The following is a 22,896-nucleotide window of genomic DNA, read 5'->3' as shown; positions in this document are numbered from 1 at the left end:
TCTCAAAAAAACAGAAAAAGAAAAAACTTTAACACATCCCACAGGCTCTCTTGGTAAAAATTTTAAAACTGATACTAAAAATAATATGGAATTTATGTAAATCTATAATATCCATTAAGATTTCTAAAAAAAAAATTAGAATATTTACACCACATAATTTCAAGGTTTATTTTAAAGCTATAATAATTAAGACTGTGTTGTTGAGGAAAGATATGGGTATAAATTAGTGGAATGGAATTGAGAATCTAAAAATAGTTTCCCACACATTGATCAATTCATATTTAGCAAAAGTGCTAATGTAATTCAAAGGGAAAGGATAGTCTTCAATAAATGGTGCCAGAATAACTGAATCGCCATATGGGAAAAAAATGAAACCTGATTTTTATCTCATACCATACATAGAAATTAATTCAAAATAAATGAGGAGGGAGGCAAGCAAGATAGAGTAGAAAGCTCCACCCATTGTAACCCCTCCCAGCAAGAACACCAAGTTAACAATTATCTACAAAGAAAAAAACACCTTCAAAGAACCAAAAATCAGGTGAGCACTCACAGTACCTGGTTTTAACTCCATATTGCTGAAAGAGGCACTGAAGAGAGAGAAAAAACAATCCTGAATTACCGACGCCACCCCTCCCCACTCCCCAGCAGAGGCAGCATGGAGTGGAAAGCATTTCTGGGTGCTAATGAAGGGAGAACACAGCAATTGTGAAGCACTGAAACCAGTGCTCTCCTGTTAAAGCAGAAAGGAAAACCAGACCAAACTCAACTGATGCCTGCCCACAGAAGCAGCTTTTTTTTTTCTTTGAGACGGAGTTTCGCTCTTGTTGCCCAGGCTGGAGTGCAGTGGCATGATCTTGGCTCACTGCAACCTCCACCTCCCAGGTTCAACCGATTCTCCTGCCTCAGCCTCCCAAGTAGCTGGGATTAGAGGCATGTGCTGCCATGCCCAGCTAATTTTGTATTTTTAGTAGTGACGGGGTTTCTCCATGTTGGTCAGGCTGGTCTCAAGCTCCTGACCTCAGGTGATCCGCCCGCCTTGGCCTCCCAAAGTGCTGGGATTACAGGCGTGAGTCATAGCGCTAGGCCCAGAGGAAGCATTTAAACCAGCCCCAGCCAAAGGAGAATTACCCATCCCAGTGGTCTGAACTTGAGTGCCTGTAAACCTCACCACCAAGGGCCAAGTGCTTCAGTCTCCAACTTGAAAGGGAGCCTAGGCCATAATGTCTGCAACTCATAAGAGAATCCTAGTGCTAAACTAGGCCCAGAGACAGTAGTAGACTGGGGAGGCACACAACATACTGAGACCCACATTGGGGCAGCCAAGAGAGTGTTGACAGCATCCTTCTCCTAACCCCAGACTGCAAAGCTCATGACTCCAAAAGAGACCCCTTCCTTCTATAATCCTTGAGGAGAGGAGAGGGAAGAGTGAAGAGGACTTTGTCTTGTATCTTGGATACCAGCTCAGCCATGGCAGGATAGGGCACTGGCCAGAGTCAAGAGGCCCCCTTTCCAGGCCCTAGCTCCCAGATGACATTTCTAGACACACCCTGGGCCAGAAGTAAACCCACTGCCTTGAAGGAAAGGATGCAGTCCTGCCAGCATTCATCACCTGTTAACTGAAGAGCCCTTGGGCCCTGAATAACTAGCAGCAATACCTACGTACTACACCAAGGGCCTTGGTGAACCTCTGAGACTTGTTGGCTTCATGTGAGACTCAGCCTCAAGCCGTGGTGGCTATGGGGTAAAACTCCTTCTGCTTGAGAAAAGCAAAGGGAAAAGTAAAGGAAACTCTGTCTTACACCTTAGGTACCAACACTGCCATGGAGAAGTAGAGCACCAAGCAGAGTCTTGGGGTCTCCAATTCCAGGACTCAAGTCTTAGCATTTCTGGACCTGCCTTGGGCCACAGGGGATCCCACTGCCCTAAAGAGTGAGTCCCAGGCCAGGCAGCATTCACCATAAGCTGACTTATGAGACCCTGGGGCTCAAAGAAACATCAGTGGTCATCTGGCAGTACTCCTCATGGCTAGGGGTGGTGGTTGATATGAGGTGAGGCTCCTCTGCCTTTGAAAGGAGAGAAAAAAGTGAGAAGGACTGTGTCTTGTGGTTTAAGTGCCAGCTCTGCTGCAATACAACAGTATACCAGGTAGACATCTAAGGCTTTTGACTCTAGTCCCTGACTCCAAGATGGAACTTTTGGACCCATTTGGGCGTTGGTGGACCTCACCACCCTGAAGGGAAGGACATAGGCCTGGCTGGCTTTGCCACCTGCTGATTGTAGGGTCATAGGGCCTTGAACGAACATAGGCAGCAGCCAGAGAGTGGTCAGAGCAGACATTGGGTGAGACCCAGTGCTGTGCTGGCTTCAGATCTGACCCAGAACATAGTGGTGGTGGTTACAGGGGTGCTTGTATCACTCCATCCCCAGCTTTAGGTGTATCAGAACAGAGACAAAGACTCTGTATGTTTGGAAGAAAGTAAGGGAAGAGAACAAGAATCTCTGCCTGGTAATCCAGAGAATTCTCCCAGACTTTGTTCAACACAATCAAGGTGGTACCTCTACAAGTCTGCAAGAACCACAATGTTACTGGGCTTGGGGTGTACCCTAAAGCAGAAACAGCTTAGATCACAACACCCAAGTCCTTTCAGATAACTGGAAAAGCTTCCCAAGAAGGATGACTACAAATAAGCCCAGACAGTGAACACTACAATAAAGACCTAACTCTTCAATGCCCAGACCCTGAAGAACATCTACTAGCATCAACACCATTCAGGAAAACATGACCTCACCAAATCAACTAAGTAAGACACCAGGAATCAATTCTAGAGAAACAGAGATATGTGACCTTTAAGACAAAGAATTCAAAATAGGTGTGTTGAGAAAACCGTAAAACATTCAAGATATGCAGAGAAGGAATTCAGAATTATTATTAGATAAATTTCACAAAAAATTGAAATAATTACAAAGAAACAAAGCAGAAATTCTGGAGCTGAAAAACGCAATTGGCATACTGAAGAATGTATCAGAGTCCTTTAATAGAAGAATGAATCAAGCAGAAGAAATGATTGGTGAGCTTGAAGATAGACTTTGGAAATAAACAGTCAGAGGAGACAAATAATAATAAATGATAGAATATACCTACAGGATCTAGAAAATAGTCTCACAAGGGCAAATCTAAGAGTTATTGGCCTTAAAGATGAGGTAGAGAAAGAGGAGGTAGAAATTTTATTCAAAGGGTTAACAGAGGACTTCCCAAACCTAGAGAAAGATATCAATATCCAAGTACTTGAAGGCTATAGAATACCGAGCCGATTTAGCCCAAAGACTACCTGAAGACATTTAATAATCAAACTTTACAAGGTCAAGGATAAAGAAAGGATCCTAGAAGCAGCAAAAGACAAAAATAAATAAATAACATACAATGGAGCTCCAATATGTCTGGTAGCAGACTTTTCAGTGGAAGGCTTGCAGACCAGGAGAGAGTAGCATGACGCATGACATTTTTTAAGTGCCGAAGGTTTAAAAAAAAAAAACACTTTACCCTAGTATAGTATATCCACAAAAATTTCCTTCAAACATGAAGGAGAAAGAAAGACTTTCCAAGACAAACAATAGATGAGTGATTTCATCAATACCAGACCCACCATACAAGAAATGCTAAAGGCAGTACTTTAAACAGAAAGAAAAGAACATTAATGATCAATAATCACCTGAAGGTAAAAAACTTACTGGTAATAATAAGCACACAGAAAAACACAGAATATTATACACTGTTACTGTGGTGTGTAAACTACTCTTATCCTACATAGAAAGACTAAATAATGAACCAATCAAAAATAATAACTATAACAACTTTTAAAAAACATAATCAGTACAATAAAATATAAATTGAAACAATAAAAAGTTAAAAACCAGGGCGACAAAGTTAAGGCAAGTTTTTATTAGTTTTCTTTTTGCTTGTGTGTTTGTTTATGCAAATAGCATTAAGTTGCTATCAGTTTAAAATAATGGGTTATAAAATAATATCTGTAAGGCTCATAAATACATATAATGAATACACAAAAAATAAAAAGCAAGAAACTAAGTCATATCACCAGAGAAAATCATCTTCACTAGAGGACAATAGGAAGGAAAGACCAAAATACAACCAGAAAATAAATAACAACATAACAGGAGTAGGTCCTTACTTATAAATAATAACATTTAATGTAAATGAACTGAACTCTCCAATCAAAAGACATAGACTGGCTGACTGGATGAAAAAACAAGACCCATTGATCTATTGCCTACAATAAATACACTTCACCTATAAAGACACACATAGACTAAAAATAAAGGGATGGAGAAAGATATTCCATGCCAACAGAAACCAAAAAAGAACAGGAGTAGCTATATTTATGTCAGACATAATGGCTTTCAAGTCAAAAACTATGAGAAGAGAAAAGGGTCACTATACAATTATAAAGGGTTAATTCAGCAGAGGATATAACAATTTTAAATGCACCTAACACCCAAGCATCCAGATATATCAAGGAAATATTATTAGAGCTAAACAGAGTGATGGACCCCAATACAATAATAGCTGGAGACTTCATCATTCCATTTTCAGCATTGGACAGATTTTCCAGATAGAAAATCAACAAAGAAACATTAGACTTAATCTGCACTACAGACCAAATGAATCAAATAGATATTTACAGAACATTTTATCCAAGATCTGCAGAATATAAATTCTTTTCTTAGCATGTGGATTATTCTCGAAGACAGACCATAGGTTAGATCACAAAACAAGTCTTCAAACATTCCAAAAATGGAATGATATCAAGCATCTTCTCTGACGACAATATAATAAAGCTAAAAATCAATAACGAGGTATTTTGGAAACTATACAAATACATGGAAATTAAACAATATGCTCCTCAATGACCAGTGAGTCAATGAAGAAATTAAGAAGAAAATTGAAAAACTTCTTGAAGCAAGTAATAATGGAAACACAGCATACCAAAATCTGTGGGATACAGCAAAAACAGTAGTAAGATGGAAGTTTATAGCTCTAAATATCTACATCAAAAAAGAGAAAAAAACTTCAAATAAGCAATCATCTTAAAGAACTAGAAAAGCAAGGGCAAACCAAACCCAAAATTAGTAGAAGAAAAGAAATAATAAAGATCAGAGCAGAAATCAATGAAATCGAAATTTAAAAACACAAAGATCAATGAAACAAAAAGTTGAGTTTTTTTTTTAAAAGACAAAATTGACAAATTTTTAGCCAGTGTAACCAAGAAAATAAAAAAGGATACCCAAATAAAGTACAGTCAGAAATGAGAAAGGAGACATTATAAATGATACTGCAGAAATGCAAAGGATTATTAGTGGCTACTATTAGCAACTATATGCCAATAAATTGGAAAATATACATGAAATGGACAAACTCCTAGATACAAACTCCTAGATAATCTTCCTGAGATTAAACCAGGAAGAAATCCAAAACCTGAAAAGACCAATAACAAGTAACAAGATCCAAACTGTCATAAAAAGTCTTCCAGTAAAGAAAAGCCTGGGACCTAATGGCTTCACTGCTGGATTTGACCCAATATTTAAAGAACTAATACCAATCCTACTCAAACTATTCTGAAAAATAGAGGAAGAAGGAATACTTCCAAACTCTTTCTACAAGGCCAATATTACCCTGACACCAAACCAGACAAAAACATACCGCAAAACAAAACTGCAGGCCAATATCTCTGATGAATATTGATGCAAAAGTCTTCAACAAAATACTAACAAACCAAATTCAACAATATATTAGAAAGATCATTCATCACAACCAAGTGGAATTCATCACTGGGATAAAAGAGTAGTTAAATGTATGCAAATCAATCAATATGATACATCATATCAACAGAATGAAAGATAACCATATGATCATTTCAATTGATGCTGACAAAGCATTTGATAAAATTAAATATCCCTTCATGATAAAAACCCTCAAAAAAGTAGATATAGAAGGAACATACCTCAACATAATAGAGGCCATCTATGACAAACCCACAGCTAGCATCATACTGAATGGGGACAAAAAATAAAAGCCTTTCCTGTAAGATCTGAAACATGACAGGATGTCCACTGTCACCACTCTTATTCAACATAGTACTGGAAGTCCTAGCTAGAGAAATCAGACAAGAGAAAGTTACAAAGGGCATCCAAACTGGAAAGGGAGAAGTAAAATTATCCGTGTTTGCTGATGATATAATCTTTTATTTAGAAAAGCCTAAAGACTCCACCAACAAACTATCAAACTGATAAACAAATTTGGTAAAGTTGCAGGATACAAAGTCAACATACAAAAATCAGTAGCATCTCTATATGCCAATGGTGAACAATCTGATAAAGAAATTTAAAAAGTAATCCCATTTACAATAGTCACAAATAAAATTAAATATCTATCAATTAACCAAAGAATTGAAAGATCTCTACAATGAAAATTATAAAACACTAATGAAAGAAATTGAAGAGGACACCAAAAAATAAAAAAAAATTTCATGTTCATGGGTTTGAAGAATCAATATTGTTTAAATGTCCATACTACCAAAGCAATTTACAGATTCAATGCACTTCCTATCAAAATACCAATGACATTCTTCAGAAACATACAAAAATCAATCCTCTAATTTATATGGAATCACCAAAGACCCAGAATAGCCAAAGCTATCCTAAGCATAAGGAATAAAAGTGGAGGAATTACATTACCTGACATCAAATTATAGTACAGACCTATATTAACCAAAGCAACATGGTACTGGCATACAAACAGATACAAAGACCAATGAAACAGAACAGAGAACCCAGAAACAAATCTACATACCTACAGTGAACTCATTTTTGACAAGGTTCCGAGAACATACACTAGGGAAAAGACAGCTTCTTCAAGAAATGGTGCTAGGAACACTGGATGTTCCCATGCAGAATAATGAAACTAGACCCCTATCTCTTGGCATATACAAAAATCAAATCAAAATTGACTAAAGACTTAAATCTAAGACCTCAAACTATGAAACTACTACAGAAAAACATTGGGGGAAATCTCCAGGACATTGATCTTGGAAAAGATTTCTTGAGCAATACCTTACAAGCATAGGTAACCCAAGTAAACATGGACAAATCATGTTGAAAAGCTTCTGCACAGAAAAGTATACAATCAACAAAGTGAAGAGATAATCCATGAAATTCAAGAAAATATTTGTGAACTACCCATCTGGCAAGTGATTGGTAACCGGAAAATACAAAAATTTCAAACGACTCTGTAGAAAAAAAATCCAACAATCTTATCAAAAGATGGGCAAAATATTTGAATAGACACTACTCAAAAGAAGACATACAAATGGCAAACGGACATATGAAAAGATGTTCATCATTGATAATCAAAGAAATGCAAATCAAAACTAAAATGAGATATCATCTTACTCCAGTTAAAATGGCTTTTATCCGAAAGGCAAACAATAACAAATGCTGGTGAGGATGTGGAGAAAAGGGAATCCTTGTACACTGTTGGTGGGAATGCAAATTAGTACAATCACTGTGAAGGACAGTTTGAAGATTCCTCAAAAAACCTGAAAATGGGTTAGGCGCAGTGGCTCACACCTGTAATCCCAGAACTTTTGGGAGGCCGAGGGTGGATCACCTGAGGTCAGGAGTTCGAGACCAGCCTTGCCAACATGGTGAAATGTCTCTATTAAAAATACAAAAATTAGCCGGGCATGGTGGCCAGCGCCTGTAATCCCTGCTACTTGGGAAGCTGAGGCAGGAGAATTGCTTGAACCCAGGAGGTGGAGGTTGCAGTGAGCTGAGATCATGCCATTGTACTCCAGCCTGGGCAACAAGAGCAAAACTCTGTCTCAATTTAAAAAAAAAAAAAAAAAAAAAAAAAACTAAAAATGGAGCTACCATATGATCCAGCAATCCCACTGCTGGGTATGTACCCAAAAGAAGAAAGGAAATCAGCATATTAAAGGGATGTCTGCACTTCTATGTGCCTGGCAGCACTTACAATGGCTAAGATTTGGAAGTCACCTAAGTATCCACCAACAGATGAATGGATAAAGAAAATGTGGCACATACACACAATGGAGTACTGTTCAGCCACAAAAATAAATGAGATCCAGTCATTTGCAACAACATGGATCAAAATAGAGATCATTATGTTAAGTGAAATAAGCCAGAAACAGAAAGACAAACATCACATGTTCTCATGTATTTGTGGGAACTAATAATCAAAACAATTGAACTCATGGCATAGAGGGTAGAAGGATAGTTACCAGAGGCTGGAAAGGGTAGCCATCAAACTATGGAAAGACATGGGGGAACTTTAAATGCATATTGTTAAGAGCAAGAAGCCAATCTGAAAAGGCTACATAATGTATGATTCCAACTATGATATCCTGAAAAAGGAAAAACTCTGGAGAGAGTAAAAAGATCAATGGCTGTGAGTGGTTGAAGAGAAGAAAGGATCAAAAGGTGGAGCTCATAGGATTTTTAGGGGAGTGAAACTATTCTCTATGATACTACAATGTTATTTTTGTCAAATATATATATATTTGACAAAATATATATATATATATATCAAGTGTACAATACCAAGAATTAACTCTAACATAAACTATGAGCCTTGGGTAACAGTGATGTGTCAGTTGTAACAAATGTACTACTCTGGTGGAGATGTTGATCATGGGAGAGCCTGTACAGGGTTGGGAAGTGGCAGGGGGTATGTGGGAATATGCTGCACTTTCCATTCAATTTTGCTATAAACCTAAAACTGTTGTTAAAAATAAAGTAATTTAAACAAAAAAAGTAAATAGCTTTTTTTTTCAATTCGTGAATGTTTCCATTAAAAATTTACAAACAGACAAGACAGAAAAACTTCATTGTTTTTAGGAGACCCATGCTAATTAGAAAATAGGAGACATAACCAAGGTCAAATATGAAGGGTGGTATGAACCTATAAGGAAGGCACATATCAAGAGTGAACTGACCTCAAAATGTTGAACATAGTGATATATCCCTACAATAAAATACTATTAGCATTAAAAAGGAATGAAGTACTACCGATACAAACCAAAGCATGAATGACCCACAAAAATGTCATGGTAATTGAAAGAACAAAAGGCCATATATTACATGTTCCCATTTATATGAAATGTCCAGAATACACAAATCTGCAGAGACAGAAAACAGAGTAATGGTTGCCAAGGGTTTAATGTACAGGTAGTAGCTTGTTGAGAAATGGGGAGTGACCACTACATAGGCATGGTGTTTCTTTTTTTTTTTTTCTTTGAGATGGAGTCTGGCTGTGTTGCCCAGGCTGGAGTGCAGTGGCGCCATCTTGGCTCACTGCAAGCTCTGCCTCCTGGGTTCACGCCATTCTCCTGCCTCCACCTCCCGAGTAGCTAGGACTACAAGCGTCCGCCACCACGCCTGGCTAATTTTTTTGTATTTTTAGTAGGGCATGGTGTTTCTTTATGGGATAATGAAAATTTCTGAAAATTGACTCTAATGAGGTTTCATAACTCTGTAAATACACAAAACTGTTGAATTCTACACATTAAATGGGTGAATTTTATGGTATTTCAATTATATAGCAATATAGCTGCTAGAAAACAGTAAACTGATGTTTACAGTCGCAGGTACATGAATGCACATACTACCCAGATTAAGACTAAAAAGGAATCTTAAAGCTGTGTTCAAATCAGGAAATGAATAAAAGAATGAATTCCTTATTTAACACTTATTCTTTGCCAGGAACTGTGCTGGGTGATTTGTCTTACTCAAGTCCCTTTCATACCATTCTAGATAGGTAACATTTACTCTATTTTCGAAATAGAAACCGTCAAAATATTTGCCAGAGAACATACAGCTAGTTAGAGAAAGTCATTGCAAGCTGGAAATCCAACTCCATTCTATACTCTAAGCTATCCTGCCTCCCAAAAAGAATAGTCCCACTTCTTGGGGCATATGAATTTATGCTAACAGACGACAAAAAATTAATTAAAATGAATGCTTAGGTTGTAGGCAAAGATAAAGTCTGTGTTCTCTCACGTAGTCTAGATTATAAACTCTGTAAGAGTAGAAGCCGTGATGGCTTTATTCTCCTCTATATGTCTAGTTTCTAATAAATATCAATAAAACCTCTTCAATTAAATAAGTGAGAAAATATGAAACCACTGAAGCATAATTAACAAGAAGGAACCAAGGATTTTAAAATGGGTTCCCATATTTTATAGTCAGGTTACTACTGTCTTAGGAAGTATTGTCTCAAAGTATACTCTTTGAAGAATCATAGATATTTGAAAAACCTTCATAGCACTTGAAGCAAATAAATGAATAATTTTTCCTTTGGAAAACACCTACAGACCAAGAAAATTTGGACTGAATTTCTGAGCAACTTTGGGATTCAAAGAACTGACCGTTAGAAAACCAGATAACATCCCTATGTCCAATGCTTGACCAAATGGCCTCTTCAGCTCTGATGGCTTATACAAATCTTCTCCTTAGGTATCCAAATCAGCTAAATCCTAACTGTAAGAATATGATGGTACTAACGGACCACCCCAAGGGCATGTGCCCTTGAGCTTTTTCATAGACAGTGAATTATTGACACTTTGCAGTTCCCCACTTACTCTAATGCTCTCATGCCCATACCACACAACTGATAAAGAAGCCGGGGTTAAGAAGACAGCTTCCCAGCCCACTGAAACCTCAATCTTTGGGAGACACAGCAAAGAACCACTGCTTCTAACCTGCCAGACAAACCAATCTGAAGGGCTTATTGAAGAAGCTCAACCTTGTAATAGCCTATGATTCACTTCTGACACCTAAGAGTCCACAATAAAGTCAAAAGAAATTCAGTATCATTTTTAAATTACACATAAAAAACCTTTTAGTTCATGAATTTTATCCCAATGCCACATGTTAAAAAATTTTAATATTGGTACATTTTTCTTATGTTTCCTCACAAGATACAAGATACAAAAATCTTTTTGTTTTGTCCTTTTTCTTTTTTTTAAAATACCTTGAAACCGGGACTACCCATTAATCCATCCTTTCCATGTCTTCCTGGTTCTCCCTAAAAAATAAATACATGTGCTTTAATATATTTTTGCACTAATTTTTTCTCTTTAAAGACAGATACTATAAGATAGATCTTATTTAAAGCAAAATACTAAGAGCCTTTTTCCATCAAACTCACAGCAGGTCCAGGGAGGCCAGGGAAGCCAGCATTCCCCTTTTCACCTTTTGCACCCTGTATCAAAAACAAACACTTAAAACACAATCTTCACAATAATGTTTTCAAGTTCCAACCAAAACTTAAATAGAAAAGCTACTAAGTTAACATCATTATGTAGTAAAAACTCATGGAACTACAACTCATGTTGACTCTGCAAAGCACTATTTTACCAACCCAGTGGATGCAATATCAAGACATTAAAAATGTTGATAGATGCAGAATTATCATTACAAGCATCTAAACATAGAAATAACATCTTGGCAAAATTAAAAAGCAATGGGTATTTTAAACATTCTTCCCTCAGTGTGAGGAACTAGAAAGACCCATAACATCAAATTTCAGTGGACATGTTTTTTGTTTGTTTTTGAGACGGAGTCTCACTCTTGCCCATGCTGGAGTGCAGTGGTGCAATCTCGGCTCACTGCAAGCTCCGCCTCCCGGGTTCACACCATTCTCCTGCCTCAGCCTCCCAAGTAGCTGGGACTACAGGTGCCCGCCACCACGCCCAGCTAATTTTGTTTTTGTATTTTTACTAGAGACGGGGTTTCACCGTGTTAGCCAGGATGGTCTCGATCTCCTGATCTCAATCTCCTGATCTCTCCGGGAGGCGGAGCTTGCAGTGAGCCGAGATTGCACCACTGCACTCCAGCATGGGCAAGAGTGAGACTCCGTCTCAAAAACAAACAAACAAAAAACATGTCCACTGAAATTTGATGTTATGGGTCTTTCTAGTTCCTCACACTGAGGGAAGAATGTTTAAAATACCCATTGCTTTTTAATTTTGCCAAGATGTTATTTCTATGTTTAGATGCTTGTAATGATAATTCTGCATCTATCAACATTTTTAATGTCTTGATATTGCATCCACTGGGTTGGTAAAATAGTGATCTGCCTGCCTCAGCCTCCCAAAGTGTTGGGATTACAGGCATGAGCCACTGTGCCCGGCCTTCAGTGGACACGTTTTTTAAGCAGCTACTGCTTCCTAGGGAATCTCTCACTGTAAATCTGTAAATCTTTTTTTTTTTTTTTTTTTTTTTTGAGACGGAGTCTTGCTCTGTCACCCAGGCTGGAGTGCAGTGGCGTGATCTTGGCTCTCTGCAACCTCCGCCTCCCAGGTTCAAGTGATTCTCCTGCCTCAGCCTCCCAAGCAGCTGGGACTACAGGCACACACCATCACGCCCAGCTACTTTTTGTATTTTTAGTAGAGAAGGGGTTTTACCATGTTGGCCAGGCTGGTCTTGAACTCCTGACTTCATGATCCACCCGCCTCGGCCTCCCAAAGTGCTGGGATTACAGGCGTAAGCCACCGCGCCCAGCCTGTAAATCTTTTAAAAGCTCAGAATGATCAACAATACAACATAATCTTATAGGATACCATACATAGCAGTCTGCAGTCACCAGTTCTTTTTACTTTTTTTTCTTTTTTCATTGTTCTGAATTAATCCTCTAAGAAGGGTGAACAAAGCTAACTGTTCTAACGTTGGGTTAGAACTGCAATTCAAGTTTTCTGTTTCCATTACATTAAAAGTTCAATATGAATACTTTGTTGTGTGATCTATACTTCCCTTTTTGCCATAAAATCCAGGTGATCCTTTGTCTCCTTTGGCACCCATTTCACCCTAAAAGACAAAATATAGTGAATATTAAAGAAATATGAATATTTTTCTTATAAAGAAAAAATACAGATTATAAGCAAAAGAGTTTAATATGCCAAAAGCAAAACAAAATAGAAATAAAATAATTTAAAGTTTGCTTTAAAAAGCCTTCATTTCCAGGCTTTATAAAGAAAAATTTTAAAAATAACATTTAGTGCTATAACAGGGCTTATAGTTTAAGACTTATAGTTAAGAAAACTTGCATACAGTATAACATCAATTTTTAAATACTATAAAATCATACATTTATAACTGGAAACTTTAAAGGGAATTTTGTAAAGTTTTATAAAAACTAATATTAATCTTAGCCCATTGTTTACTTTATCTCGAATTATATATGAGCATTTATTTATAACACATTTGTAATATAAAAGTACTTTATATTTGAATTAAAAAATGGCATTTCTATATTTAAAAGAAAAAGATTTCCTCAACCTTTGATCCTGGCATGCCATGAAGCCCAGGAAAACCAGGAAGTCCACGATCACCCTGAAAAGAAAATAAAACTGAAATTAATTAAAGAAAAACCATTCCAGCCTAAACAATATCATCATATATGCTTCAACCTCACCCTTGTCAAAATCCACTTCAAATCTATCTGCAAACAGTTAATTTCATATCAGCATTAAATCCCATCACTATGAAAAATTATCCCTAATTTTCAGGGTTTCATTTATGATCAAAGAAGATAAGTATTTTGGAGCTAAGAAAATCTCACTAGCAATCCTGACTCCACCCTTAGTTAGCCACCACCTATTCTGAAAAAGTCTTGGGCTTTTACAGGGGCAAGACACATGAATTAATTGAAATGATCTAGTCCCAGCACACTCAGGAAACAGTTAACCTCTGAGGTCCTATCCAGCTCAGTAATGAAAGACCCTAAGGATAACGTCTCAACACACACTAGGATTCTGCGGAATTTTTAAAAATTGCTTATCTTACTAATTACTCATAGAAGGTATCTGTTCATATGTGTCTATGAACATGAAGGCCAAAAGTTTTCTCCAAAAGAGAAAAAGATGAAGAAAATTCATAACAACTTGATATTTAGTAGATATAGGTTTAGTACTTAGCTCAGCGGGATATGTTGGATGGTACTGCTTTAGCTTCAAAATCATAATTGTGAAGACATAGTAAATAAAGAACCAATGACTTTCATGGCAAAATTTGGGTCAGATTCACTTTTATCTAGACAAATTAAGCAATCAGTTATACTCCTGGCTTGTCTGGTAGACATATTAAAGATTATATCATCTGTGACTGATGTAATTTTTATAAAAGTTATTGATTCATATGATTTAAATACTGATATATTTATTCAAGGCTTATAGAACCCTCCAAAGGCAACTCTTTTTATTCCAAAGTTCCGCATCTCTTTGAGTTCAGATCACCAAACCATTGGTTATAGCTACATTTTCCATTTTCTGCATTATCTACTGACTTCCCACCATGAACACGGAGGATTAATCTCTCATAGCCTCCAACACCACCTCCCCATCTCCACTTCTAACAGACACAAATCCCCTTAACCCTCAATTACAGCTTTGGTTAAATCAGTAGTCAGGGTTTATTTTGTTAAGATTTGAATATAAGCTATATTCTCATTACTTGCCTTTTCTTGCCCAAATGTTTATCTTTCCTGGAGTCAAATATTGCCATTTTAATCATTTAGTTTCCTATAAACTTATTGTTATATTGAACTCCAAAATCTTTCCAACTGTCAAAATCACTTCTGATTGTATTCACTTGCATTGAAAATTTCTTTTTCTTTAATAAATATCTCCTAGACCTGTCTCATTTCAGCATGAATTTGATGTTCTTTATCTCTGAGTTCATTATCTTGTTTAGGGGAATATACTATCCAATGGCTTCCTGAGAAGGAATACATGGGAGATTACTTTCTGATACCTTACATCTCTGAAAATGTCCTTATTCTATTCATTTATGTAATTGATGATAATTTAGAATTTTTAAATCAGACTTTTGAAGGCTCTGCTTCATTCAGTTCTTGAGTTCCATGTCTCTAATAAGATGTGTGAAGCCTTTCTGATTCCTGATCATTTGTATGTAGCCTTTTGTTTCTTGTGTGTTTTTTGGGGCCTGGAGTGGGAGGGTAGGAGTGGTAGGACTCGTGCAGTTTTTCCCCGAAGAAGCTTGAAGATCTTCCTCTTGTTTCCAGTGTCTTGAAGTATTATACTATCATACACTAGTGTGGTCTATAATCATCCATTATGCTAGGTACTCTATAGGCCTTTTCATCTTAGAGAACTCATGCCCATACACGTGGACATCCCGGACTACACTTCCAAGCTCCATCCTCATCCATACATCACATAAACAGGCTCCTCTCAGCCACCTGTAAACACAGGAGTATACACACAATTCTGCTGGAAGGTCTTTAGGAAGACAAAGGCAGGAAAGGGGATGGCAAACCCTGGAAATGGGATTGGGGTAGATTGTTCATGGACTGCCAGAATCTAAGATCCAGAATGTGTTTTGTTTGCTTGTTTTTGGTTAAGCTCAATGGTGTGATGGAATGTGTTCTTCAGGTTTTGAAGACTCCTCACTCAACACTGAGGAACACAGTTGAAGCAGGGTGTAGCAGGGGTTCTGCCTCCCTGAGAGCATTCATGACAGGGTTTTATATATATATAAAATTTCAAATTATATATTTATAATTTAAAATTTGAAATTAAAATTTCAAATTATATATATATGTATATTATATATATATTTTTTTTTCCCTTTTGCTTGGAGCAGAAGGAGTGGGCAGAGTTCTGAGAAATAGAAAGAGGACTGGAGTTAAGAGAACAATCTGAGTTGACTCTTTAGAAAACACTAAATTGAGATAACCAGTTAAAGGCAGAGCTAGACTAAGATATACTATTAATAAGATGGAATTTAGCTGGGTAATGAATGCTTAATAAAACTATAGAAGGAAGAGGTAAGCTGAGATTCCCTATTAAGGCTGAACAAAGTCCAAGCTATGACTTCCATTCTCTGGCTATAGGTTATAAAAGACATAATATCCAAACTTTCTTTTACTGGAGATGGCAAACAGATCTCAGATGAAGTAGGAAGACCAGGAACATCCACTCATGTTGGGACAGAAAAAAATACAAGGTCTGGACAAAGCTACTGTTATGTGCAGAAGGAAGATTTTTAAGTATAATAAAAAGGTGTAGTATCCATGTTAACATAAATCAGTGTGAGAGAGAGAGAAAGAAGGACAGAGAGAGTGAGCAGCAACAAGTTGTCAGCAGAACTGTTGGGGAATATTGAAACAATATGTACAAAATATGGAACACAAAAAAGTATGGCTCAAATACATTATACTCAATCAAGTTATTTATAAGGTTTAATAGCAATGGATAGCAAAGAAGAGATAAAGTTGGGCCAAAGCCTATCCAGGATGGGCATGTAACATAAAAGATAAATGGCTCCTGTGTTGGCCTCTGAGCCACTGGGTCATTTGTTACTATAATGCAGCTTAGCCTAAGTTAATTAGTACAGTTGGAATATTAGAAATAGAGGCTGCCAAAACAACAATATTAAAATGTATATATGTCATTGGCTTTGGGGACAGGTAGTGACCAATGAAAAACAATTATTGAAGGTTGAAAAAATGGTGTCTTATGTAAAATTGTGGTGAAATAATTGATGAAAAGCCTTGCTTGTAATAACTTGCAAAGGCAAATAATGTATCAAATGAACTTATAGCTAGAGGTAAAGAACTGAGAAAACAGAATGTAAATATATATTATGAATTGACTGTTATTGGAAGTATTTGACAAGGTACTATTTTAAAAAATATATGCTCTCACAAAATAATTGGCCAGGTTGCAAGTGGTAATTAAAAGAAACAGACCAAGTGTAAAAACACTGGGATTGGGAGATACAATTGTTTTTCTCATCTCTAATGTAATGGTGAATGCTTTTAAAAAATAAAAGTCCAATTAAAACTCAGCCTCTGGGAGGGATGAAATCAAAGATGTGGCTATAAACACCATCCTTAAAATCTCTGAGTCCATTAAGGGGAGGTTCAATAAATCCCGTCAAGCTGGACGGTGTGGCGCATGAAAAGTAAACAGAGTGTAGTGGATGCCTGATTAATTTAGGTCACCCATTATTAAGTGTAGAGAAGGAGATGTGATTGAGACAAGATTGTGGATGCTGCTATTGGCTGGAATCAAAAGTCAAAAACATAAAATTGCAAATACACACACACACACACATATACATATACGATATGCTGTTGAGAAAGCTATTATATAATACCACAGGAACCACCAACCTGAACTAAAAGAGACTCTGCCTGTTTGAGACTTAAAATGAAAACAAAGTTACCCTGTATTAGTACTATTTTTAATACTTTTTCTGGACTACCAACGAATTCAGACAAATATAGAAATAAGGCTAAAAATAACAGGAAGAAAAATTATTTTTAAGATTATTCCTCTAATACGTCAATAGATCTAATAACCTAAATGAGTAAGAGAAATGAATTCACTTGGTGCTTTAAAAATATAAAAAATAAATAGCTTTTTATATATAAAATATAACCAATATAAAATATATTTTAAAAGGGCTACATTTATAATAAAAACAAGAGGTAAAAAATTTTTAGATTAAAATAAAATTGGATAATGTTCAGGACTAATATCAAAAAATTCAAGATTGAAGTAAAAAGAAAAATAAGCCATAGTCTTGAATAGCAATTGGAGAGATGTCAATGCTTCTAAAACTAATCCATATGTGCAAAGGGATCCTAACTGAAATGTGAATAGCAATTTCTAAAAAATTGAAGGAAAGATACTGAGCTTTATTTGGAAAAATAAGTATTCAAAAATAGCCAGGAAATTTTGATTATAAAGAATAATGAGGAAGGATTAGCCCTGCCAATATTAAGTCAGATAATGAAGTCACAATAATTAAAACAATTCTGCAGTGGAGAAGATGTAGACAGGTCAATGGAACAAAATGAAAAGCCAAAACACCAGGCTCAAATGAAAATGGAAATTTAATGGAAATAAATGGAGAAAAAAGTGGTATTCCATGAATACTATGGCAACTGGCTCTTTATTTAGGAAAATGATTTTATAAAATAAGAATGCTGATATGGTTTGGCTGTGTCCCCACCCAAATCTCATTTTGAATTGTACCTCCCACAATTCCCACTTGTCACGGGAGGAACCCAGTGGGAGGTAATTGAATCATAGGGGGTGTCTTTCACGTGCTGTTCTCATGGTAGTGAATATGTCTCATAAGAGCTGATGGTTTTAAAAATGCAAGTTTCCCTCCACAATCTGTCTGTTTGCCTGCTGCCATCCATGTAAGACTTGACTTGCTCCACCTTACCCTCCACCATGATTGTGAGGCCTCCCCAGCCACATTAAACTGTAAGTCCATTAAACCTCTTTCTTTTGTAAATTGCCCAGTCTCAGCTATGTCTTTATCAGCAGTGTGAAAGTGAACTAATCCATTAATTGGTACCAGTAGAGTAGGGTGCTGCTGAAAAGATACCCAAAAATGTGAAGCAACTTTGGAACTGGGTAACCGGCAGAGGTTGGAACAGTTTGGAGGGCTCAGAAGAACACAGAAAAATGTAAGAAAGTTTCGAACTCCCCAGAGACTTGTTGAATGGCTTTGACCAAAATGCTGACAACGACATGGACAATGAAACCTAGCCTCAGGTGATCTCAGATGGAGATGAGAAACTTGTTGGGAACTGGAGTAAAAGCAACTCTTCTTATGTTTTAGCAAAGAGACTGGTGGCATTTTTCCCCTGCCCTAAAGATTTGTAGGACTTTGAATTTGAGATTATTTAGAGTATCTGGCAGAAGAAATTTCTAAGGAGCAGGGCATTCAAGAGGTAACTTGGGTGCTGTTAAAGGCATTCAATTTTATAAATGAAGTAGAGTATAAAAGTTTGGAAAATTTGCAGCCTGATAATGTGATAGAAAAGAAAATCCCATTTTCTGAGGAGAAATTTAAGCTGGCTGCAGGAATTTGCATAAGTAACAAGCAGCTGAATGTTAATCTCCAAGAAAATGGCAAAAATGTCTTCAGGGCATGTCGGAGGTCTTCATGGCAGCCCCTCCCATCACAGGCCTGGAGGCCTATGAGGAAAAAAATGGTTTCATGGGCCAGGGCCAGGGCCCCCTTGCTCTGTGCAGCCTAGGGACTTGGTACCCTGTGTTCCAGCCACTCCAGCCATGGCTAAAAGGGACCAAGGTACAGAATGAGCCATTGCTTCAGAGGGTGCAGGCCCCAAGCCTTGGCAGCTTCCATGTGGTGTTGACACTGTAGATGCACAGAAGTCAAGAATTGAGGTTTGGGAACCTCCACCTAGACTTCAGAGGATGTATGGAAATGCCTGGATGCCCAGGCAGAAGCTTGCTGCAGGAGCAGGGTCCTGGTGGAGAACCTCTGCTTGGGCAGTGAGGAAGGGAAATGTGGGGTTGGAGCCCCCACACAGAGTCCCTACTGGGGCACTGCCTAGCAGAGCTGTGAGAAGAAGGTCACCATCCTCCAAACCCTAGAATGGTAGATCTACCGATAGCTTGCACCATACACCTGGAAAAGCCACAGACACTCAACACCAGCCTGTGAAAGCAATCAAGAGGGAGGCTGTAACCTGCAAAGCTACAGAAGCAGAGCTGCCCAAGACCATGGGAACCCACTTCTTGCATCAGCATGACCTGGATGTAAGACATGGAGTCAAAGGAGAGCATTTTGGAGCTTTAAGATTTGACTGCACCACTGGATTTCAGACTTGCATAGGGCCTTTACCCCCTTCATTTTGGTCAATTTCTCCCATTTGGAATGGGAGTATTTATCCAATGCCTATACCCCTATTTTATCTAGGAAATAACTAAATTGCTTTTGATTTTACTGGCTCATAAGTGGAAAGGACTTGCCTTGTCTCAAATGAGACTTGGGACTATGGACTTTCGAGTTAATGCTGAAATGAGTTAAGACTTTGGGGTTCTGTTGGGAAGGCATGATTGGTTTTGACATGTGAAGACATAAAATTTGGGAGGGAACAGGAGTGGAATGATACGGCTTGGCTATGTCCCCACCCACATCTCAAATTGAATTGTAACTTCCATAATTCCCACTTGTTGGAGGAACTCAACGGGAGGTAATTGAATCATGGGGGTGGGTCTTTCCTGTGCTGTTCACATGATAGTGAATAATGAATAATGATAGTGAATAGTCTCACGAGATCTGATCATTTTAAAAACGGGAGTTTCCCTGCACAAGCTCTTTCTCTTTGCCTGCTGCCATCCATGTAAGATGTGACTTGCTCCTCCTTGCCTTCCACCATGATTGTGAGTCCTCCCCATGATTGTGAGGCCCCTCCCATGATTGTGAGGCCTCCCCAGTCATATGGAACTTTTAAGTCCATTAAACCTCTTTCTTTTGTAAATTGCCCAGTCTCAGGTATGTCTTTATTAGCAGTGTGGAAAGGCACTAATACAAATGCTTATCTAACTTTACTCCAAAAACCAAAAATTAAAGGTTAAAAATAAAATAATAAAATTACAAAAATAAAATCATCAGTAATTATAATCAACATGCTAGAATGGGAAACCTTTCTATTTATATACAAAGATAGGAGAAAAATAGAAGAAAAAACTACTTTACATGAAAATGAAAATTTTCTCTATGGCTAAAATTCCAAAAACCAAGTCAAAACACATAATACAACCCAGAAAAAATATTTTCACACACACAAACAACAACTTATGAAATGCATATAAAAATCAATCTTTAAAAGGATCACAGCCCAGTAGGAAAGTAAAAGATATGTGAAAACCGGCAAATTACAGAGAAGTAACACAATGCCCCCAAATCGCATGTCAAGATACCTTACCCAACTCACTAATAAAGCAATGAAAATCAAACCAGTAACATTTCTAAATTATACTGATGAAAATTAGAATTTAAAAAAAAACAGTGCTGATAAGAATGTGAGGAAAGATATTTTCATATACTTGTTGAAAGAGAATCAACTTTCTGGGAACTCAATACGCAATTTAAATCAAAGTTTAACTATGAAGTTAACCCTTTGATCCAATAGTCAATTTCACTTCCGAGAATTTTTCCTGTTGATAAACTCATGAAAAACCACTGAGAAATATATGCAAAGATGTTTCTTACAGTCTTATTGGTAATACCAAAATAATAATAATAAATAAAGAACTAAGGCAATCTTTGAGATTTCTTAAATTTGATAAAAACAGTCCCTACATTGTATAGCTATGATAAACCTTTTCTTTATACTTTCTCTCATGAAGCCTTTCCAATTTTTAACTTTCCTTTAAACTCCTAGAGAATTTTATTTGACTTTCTTCTTTGGCACTTAACATTGACTATCTTGAAATGCAGTTACTTTGTGTCATGTCCTTTATCAGACTCCAACCTCTCTGAGGAAACAATTCATCCTTAACTCATTCCTATTTTTTTCTCGGTACAACTGCTATTTACCCATATCCAGATTCCTCTCCACTCTCTGGCATATGGGAAATCATACTTACCTAATCTGTTAAAATACATGTGGTTTGCACAATTTGCTCCAGTTAATTAAACGTGAATGGTAGTGATTTAAAAGCCAATGTTTGATTCTCTCTGCACCTGCCGCCATAATTAGTCATCATCTAGATGGTGAAATATCTGTTAATCTGAGTCTCCCTGTGAAGACGATGGGAAGCTCCTCACTGCTGCTGATAAACATGTAGTTTGAGAAGCAATAAACCTTTGACTTAAGCCACAAGCATTTGGGGTTTTCTTGTTATTGTAGCATAAGCTACTCTAGCCTACCTATTGTCTTCCTTGTGATTAATAATAATTTGCTGAATATATAGAATGTTTTCATTTCCCAAAACACAGTCAACACTCTTGAGTGCTCAAAGAAAATTTCAATAAAACAAATATTTGGGGAAGTCACACTCTTGGTCCTATCAGAGTTTACAAGTGATTAAAGTCAAAGAGAATCCAAGATAGTAAGATAATTCCACTTCCCACAGGCTGCTTTCCAAACCTTTCATGGCCGATGAATATAACTTTGATGAGCCTGTCCATCTTTTAAGTTGATCTAGAGCCATAGTCTTCAGTCAGGTCAAGATTATTTTGGGTGCTAGTAAAAGAACATGAGAACTACTATTTTTAAAATGCATTTTAAAAAATGTCTTTGTGTGTTTCAAATTCACGTAATACTTTGCTCAGTAGCACAGATACATAATTTTTATATATGAGGCTACATGTCCAAAAGTCTTTTACTGCAATACATTTTGCAATTTAAAGGTTTGATGACCTATGATCTAGAATGAACTATCCCTCTTCCCTAGAGAGAAATGTAGACCATGAACACTCTCATGGCCCAGTCAACATGACCGTGGGTACTCATCCATCTTCTCCCTCCCCTGCCTATCTTCTTGGCTCCTGACAGGCATTCAGGGATTCTTCTCACAGTGCAGAAGGACAAGTCACACAGTGAAAAACTACTCTGGCCAAAGCAGAAAAATACAGGAAAAAGAAAGCCAGATTGGGATCAAGGTATTTTATTTCAACCCCCTAGATCCTTGAGTAACTTTACACAAATTACTTAAGCTCTTCATTTTTCAGTTCCCCAAAATGTAAAATGGGGATACTTTACTTCACAATTAATCTAAAATGAGCACAGTATGACTTACTGTACTAATCCCACAGGACTTTTTGTGAGGATTTAATGTAAAGGGGAAAGCATATGGACAAAATCAATGCAAAACATATCAGGAATAAAATAGAAAAGGGTACACACCACAGTTAAAACCCTGAAAGCACCCAATACATAAAGTTTTGCACAGATCTGTGGCTTCTTTTCCTCTCAGAAAAAATAAAAGCAAAAACAACAACAACGAAAACACAAATCCTAAGTCTTATACAAGCTCAGGCAATAATGACCTATGGGAA

The 22,896-nt window shown here is 37.1% G+C and overlaps 1 protein-coding gene across 1 annotated transcript in view; it reads right to left on the bottom strand.

Moving 5' to 3' along the window:
• The window catches only part of COL21A1 (collagen type XXI alpha 1 chain), a 182,266-nt gene that overhangs the window by 57,053 nt on the left and 102,317 nt on the right, over positions 1-22,896 (bottom strand). The window contains exons 13-16 of the mRNA XM_030803600.1: positions 13,375-13,428; positions 12,852-12,903; positions 11,246-11,301; positions 11,069-11,122 (exon numbers count right to left, since the gene is read on the bottom strand). Coding sequence (XP_030659460.1) covers positions 11,069-11,122; positions 11,246-11,301; positions 12,852-12,903; positions 13,375-13,428 — 216 coding nt within the window. The remainder of the gene's footprint in view (positions 1-11,068; positions 11,123-11,245; positions 11,302-12,851; positions 12,904-13,374; positions 13,429-22,896) is intronic.

Source organism: Nomascus leucogenys, chromosome 22a (assembly GCF_006542625.1).
Source record: "Nomascus leucogenys isolate Asia chromosome 22a, Asia_NLE_v1, whole genome shotgun sequence".
In the NCBI taxonomy this organism is placed as follows: domain Eukaryota; kingdom Metazoa; phylum Chordata; class Mammalia; order Primates; family Hylobatidae; genus Nomascus; species Nomascus leucogenys.
This window is presented reverse-complemented; position numbering and strand designations above follow the sequence as displayed.